General features: G+C 34.7%; 1 protein-coding gene across 1 annotated transcript; it reads left to right on the top strand.

The window, feature by feature from the left end:
• Window positions 1–2,342: 2,342 nt before the first annotated feature.
• Window positions 2,343–4,573, top strand: LOC147493096 (agamous-like MADS-box protein TM6). Its single transcript, XM_086568854.1, has 7 exons — window positions 2,343–2,724; window positions 2,810–2,876; window positions 3,036–3,097; window positions 3,187–3,286; window positions 3,368–3,409; window positions 3,948–3,992; window positions 4,153–4,573. The coding sequence occupies exons 1-7, from the start codon at window positions 2,537–2,539 to the stop codon at window positions 4,303–4,305; spliced, it is 657 nt and encodes a 218-aa protein (XP_086424980.1). The 5' UTR covers window positions 2,343–2,536; the 3' UTR covers window positions 4,306–4,573.
• Window positions 4,574–6,251: the final 1,678 nt, after the last annotated feature.

Raw genomic sequence — 6,251 nt, 5'->3', positions numbered from 1 at the left:
TCCGATTATCGTAGAGTCGTCGTAATTTCCTTTCCACTCTAAAAATGATTAGTTCACCATGAGAATGGGTGTAATCGTTCACATGCTAGTTATGAATTGGTAGAAATGACATGTGTAATTAGGGATTAGGAATAACCAGATTGTTCTGCGAAGCAATTCAATTCGGATTACAATGATTCGTCGTTAGTGGATTAAGTTGAGCTAAGGTGGAATCAATCCCCCTCTAACTCCTTATCATAGAATCGACGTAGTATTCCCATAGTTGTTTAAATAGTTGACTAGTTGCATCTTGTGAGTAGTTGCATCGTAGTCTAGTTATCATTTCGTAAATCTCTCATTAGACTTTAGTTAAGATTATTTATACGTAGAGAACATTACTTTGTAAAAGAACTAGGAGTGGAACGAATCATCTACTACACTATATCTCAATAGGATTGAGAGTAGAAATCTTTGATAAATTAGGCACGTAATTAAGTTTTAGTTTACTTACGTTTTGAGTTTCATCATTCATTTCGTAAGTAAAATTTTATCTTTTTATGTTTATCACCCTATCACAATCAAACTCAACAAAGATGTGGGAGTCCCCATTGTCATCACATTCCATCAATCCCCACATCTTAAGCAATTCTTCGTCTATCATCACATAAAACTTGTCACCCCCAATTACATAGAACAGAACAAATTCATCCTTCTTGTTAGAGAAATAGTTTTCTTTTATATCATCCTTCAAATCCATGATGTTCAATCGATCCCCATCAACATTCCTCATCACAAATGGTGGTGCAGCAGTCTTGTAGTTAGTTAGTAAATATGCAAAACCTCTAGGTGGATGACTAAAGAATCTAGCATAATGAATAACCAAATTCTTCTCCCCATAGAGGAAGAAACAACTGAAATAACTGTTATATACCAACTGAAATTCTTCTCCCCATAAAGCAAGCCATAGGGAAGAAATAACTAAAATAACCTGTTGTTACACATATTAGCAACAACCCCAACTCAAATATATACCAACTACATCAATGAAAATAGTGAAAATGGTTAATTATTACTGAAATGAATAGAAAACACAAGTATGGAACCACTATTTGTATTTAAATAAACCTTCAAACACTAAATGCACGATTCAAAAAAATGATGTTTTGTGAAAATTTACCTCTTTATACAAAAATAATGTTTTTCATACTCAAAATGCTCTAAAGTAACTTCATTTACCATAAAGGTATGAGATTGATGGATTTATCTTGAATAATCACTAAGAAACCAAGCTTTAATGCATGTCTAGTTTACTTGTACAACAACCAATTGTAAGCTTCAACCCTTCAACACACAATCAAACCATCAGTCACACAATCTAAACCTCTCATAAACATGTTCTGACCATCAAACGCTAAAAATGATAAGAAACTCTAAGATGCAGAGCTTCTTTCTTTTTTCTCGCTAAAAAAGAGAAGTGTTCGAGCTCATATTGGAATATACAAGTTTCTCTACATGACAGACCCCAGCTGTTGGCTAGAAATGACCAGATGAAGACACATGTCAACTCACATAATAATAATTGAGGGTATTTAGCTTCCATATAAAATAAAAAAAGACACATGTCATTTGGAAATTGATTTTGGCCGTTGATTTGATTTGTCGAGATGATGACACATGTCAAAAAATTTGAATTTGGTCTTCTCCAAGCCAAGGGTCATTATAGTAATTGCACTGGGTAAGGAACATTTACGTACTTTCAAATGCACTCAACGGAAAGAACGCGGTCAACCAAGGTTGACTCGATTGTGTCGTGGTCCTGGGAGAGGATTAAATTAAAGCTAGAAAACTGAAACTTATATAATAGCATTTGAAAAAAACATTAATTAAATTACACACAAGAAAATGAAAATGCAATTACATTCTCAAGCAAACCACTCGTTTCCCTCAGTTCTCCAACCAAAAAGTGAGTATAATCAATAGTAGAAGGCTGTTTTTGGAACTTTAGTTAGGGCCGAATGGCTTGAGCCGTCCCTGTGGCCAAGACGCCAAGTCCTGAAGTCCTATGCTATAGTGCTATTTCCATCATTCAATCAACTCATTTAAATACTTCGTGCCCCCAAATCTAATGCAAAATCCAAATCTGAACGTAGCTTTTTCATCTTAGATCCCCAACCAATTACAAACAGCCACGTCTGCCAACAAAAGTTGATCAAACGATAATCAAAGATGGAAGTCCACTGATAAATCACGTGGACCAGTCAGAATTCAGAAAAAATGAGACGTGGTCCCAAAAACAGTAGGAGAAAAAACCCGGACATGTCACATTCTTCACTTATCCTTCCATACCCTCAAACAATTTAACTCCATTTATAGCATCAAAAGCTTCTGGTCCATTTACCCAATGTAGCACTCTCTCTCTCTCTCTCTCTTCATTTTTTCTTCTTTTTCATTTTCATAATAACATATACACTATCTCTATTACCCTCCATTTTCTTTAGTGCACTTTTTTTTTTCTTTTCCTTTTTTTTTTGTCTTTCTCTTTGTTCTGCTAAGAGAGATGGGCAGAGGTAAGATAGAGATCAAGAGGATAGAAAACACTACTAACAGACAAGTTACTTACTCTAAGAGAAGAACTGGGATCGTTAAGAAAGCTAAAGAACTCACTGTTCTTTGTGATGCTGAAGTTTCTCTCATCATGTTTTCTAGTACTGGAAAATTATCTGAGTATATCAGTCCTTCCACCACGTAAATAATCAATAATCTTTTTTGTCCTAGTTCAAAACCCTAGTGTCTTGCACTAACCACTTTTTCTTTTTTTGTTTTGTTTTAGGACTAAGAGGTTGTATGATCAGTATCAACAGGTTACTGGGACTAATCTATGGAACTCACACTACGAGGTTACAAGTTGGTTAAACTAGATGGATCTATATACACAATTACCTTTTAGTAAAAAAAGAAGAAGATGGATCTATAAATGTTTTTCGTTTTACACTTTTTTATTTGCTTTATTTTGAGGTTTGAAACATATTTTAATTAGTTTGTTATTTGTTTTTTAGAAATTGCAAGAGAGTTTGAAGAAGCAGAAGGAGATTAATATGAGGCTTCGCAAAGAAATACGGTATGGAAACGAAAGATTTTCATTTTATAGTTTGTAGATTGATGTATATTTTGTAGCTTTGATGAAATGTTTGTGTGGTGTTGATATAGACAAAGGATTGGAGAAGGTGTTGATGATATGAGTTTTGATGATTTGCGTGGTCTTGAGCAAGATCTGGATACTTCTGTGAAGATTGTCCGCGATCGTAAGGTAATTTATGCTTTGATGGTTTCAAAAATATAATTTAAGGACATTAAGCTAACTAGATTGATCTTGTGCCTTGTGTAACAGTATCATATGATCGCTACTCAAACTGAAACTTACAGGAAAAAAGTAAGTAATCATCATTCACCATATGTGTGCTGTTAATTTGTCATGAAAAATGGGAAAGAAAAGGGCCGGGTCCCCAGTTTTGCGTGCAGAATATATGAATGTTTTTGGGATGAGAGGCTAAGACATTAATGCCTATGCTCCTGACCATAGTCTACGAATTTAAGGGGTGTAACATTTTCTCTCTTTCATGCATCCACCTTTTTGCCTTAGGGTTTTGAGATTGTATGCTAGCTAGCAAATTAGAAGTTCACTTATAGCTCAGCTGGGTAATTAGAAGCTACTTGTTCTCCCCAAGCAAATTTCCAACTGCACAAATCTCGAGGAAAATGAATCTTGAAGTTCCTCAAAATCAGTATGATCATTACCAATTTTTTATCTTTGTGCGGTGTATGTAATGGGGAATGTTCTCGGGAGAAAATTCCGTCCTACGTTTTAATTTAGAAATCTTGCTAGCATGGATATATTTTGTAGCAGTATCATGGGCTGTACGTTTTGTTTGAATAATCACTATGATCTGGATCCGTTTATGCAAATGCAGCTAAGGAATCTGCAAGAGACACACACACATCTAGTGCGCGAATTTGTAAGTATTTTGCAATTAGTATGATCTCTTTTACTAGAGTTGTGGTTTGAACAATTGAACTAACCAATAATAACACTTTTTTTTTTTTTTCTCTAAAGACGAATAACACTTAATATGTTCGTTTTTCTTCTTCTTTATTTGTTTATAATTACAAATTCAGGAAGCTAGAGGTGAGGATCCTTACTATGAAGAAGATTATGAATCCATACTGGCTATGTCAAATAGTGGAGCACAAATCCTCTCTTACCGGCTACAGCCGCACCAACGCAATCAAGAGGAAGAAGGTTATGGATCCTACAATTTGCGCATTTGATAAGCAAATAACTGGACGTGCTATATAGCCTTATCGGACGACTAATCGTGTATGTTCCTTTAGGGGATGATATCAAAGTGGTCGAATATTATCAGTTGAAGACTCCACTTAAATACTATACTATTTAGTTAAGGTACTTCAAGATTATGTCACGTTGTATGTCAATTTTCCCTAATATTTTGTCACATCGCAAAGGCGCAACAATAATTCCCTATCTAAAATGTATTGCACCTTCGTATCGTAATGTATTGTATGTGGTTTGAGAATTTATATTAGAATAATACTATGTATGTATACAATCCTCAACCCTGAAGTGGAGACAAAAGATATTTGTTTAGGTACACGTCCATTAATTTGATTAGAGTACAGTGCACACTGCAGCCATCGGAGAATCCGAGGAATTAAAGAAGTAACAAGTTTTGGCAGTCCTCCTACGAACGGGTGCCATTAGTTTTTTATTTTTTCATTTCATTTTATTTTATTTAGGCTAGTGTAGGCTCTCAGCATACATATCACTTTTCTGTAAATTGAACGTTTCATGTAACACTATTCGTTTCTGCAATATACCTTTAAGCAAAAAAAAAAAAAGGAGAGACGAAGGTGGATTAACACCGAAACGAAGATCATATTGAAAGCTTATTTATTTCCAATAAATTTGTAGTTAGCAAAAAGACAATCTCTATAGTCATAGACTCATAGTTGCCAATCCCATTAAAATTGTTTGCTAAGCATGAGTAAGATATTTGTTATTGCTTGGCGGTTGGATAGAAATATGCTTAAACGACTTATAATATCATCATTATGAAACTTGTTAGAAAAATGGATTTCTACAAATCCATTGAGATATGAATGAGTAATTTGTCTCCCAAATTATCCCAGTTGAGATGAAATGGGTTTCACTTGAAATAGTGCTTAAAGACAGAAATTTTTTCGAAGGGTGCACTGGTTCGAAACAGTTCATTATGCTGAAAAGGTGACTTTTCGAAATTTGCACTGGTTTAAAATAGTGCTTTATGCCAAAATGGTACGTCCTTTCGAAATATATGACTTTTCAAAGAGGTGCTTAACTTTTTCAAAGAGTTACTGTGCTGTTTTGAAAAGACACTACTCACCTATAAATAGTGGACGAATTTGGAGACAAAGACACACCAGATAACACATTTTCTGATCTTTCTCTTCTCCTTCTGTTCTTAGTCAAATACTATGTTGTGTTCGTTGTTTCTGTAGAGTTGAAGTGATAGCTTTCTATAGAAGGAAATCCGTTCTATCTTGGGAGACAGTTTCCCTTCAACTTAATATTCAAGCACCGTGAAGGGGAAAAAATCTGTCTTAAGGACATAATGTTTCTACACTAGGCTCGGATTTAACAAAGAAGTACAAGACAAAATGTTTGTATTGTTTGGTGATTGGTAAAAAGTAAGTACATTTAAGTTGTATATTCCTAACAACTTAAGACATATTTTTTTTTTCTTTTTATTTACCGAACAAAATTTGTTTATGTTTTCTTTTTTGGTTTTAAGGATTAACAAGGTGTATTTCTATTTCAGAAATGACAACACTATCAGTTACAACTGCTGTCCTTGTTCCTTCTGTTGTTCATGTTGCAGTTCCTACTAATGTTCCCCATTCTATTCCTCATGGGGAGACGCCTGAAAAGTTCAATAGAACTTATTTTAAGCCTGGCAACAGAAGATGCTCTTCTATCTAACTACCCTTAACTTGGCTAGGTTTCTGTGGGATAAGGCTCCTGATGTAATCCCTGATGAAACTGACAAGGAGAAGGTTTAGGCCAAGGATGCTTGGTTTCATGCTGATTTCTTGTGTAGAAATTATGTCCTTAGCAGACGGGTTGGTACAAGAGTGAAAATGCTGGCATGAAGAAATTCATAGTTGATAGATTTCTTGATTTCAAAATGACAGATTCTAAGACTGTCATAAGCCAAGTT

Source organism: Coptis chinensis, chromosome 6 (genome assembly GCF_015680905.1).
Source record: "Coptis chinensis isolate HL-2020 chromosome 6, ASM1568090v1, whole genome shotgun sequence".
In the NCBI taxonomy this organism is placed as follows: Eukaryota; Viridiplantae; Streptophyta; class Magnoliopsida; order Ranunculales; family Ranunculaceae; genus Coptis; species Coptis chinensis.
This window is presented reverse-complemented; position numbering and strand designations above follow the sequence as displayed.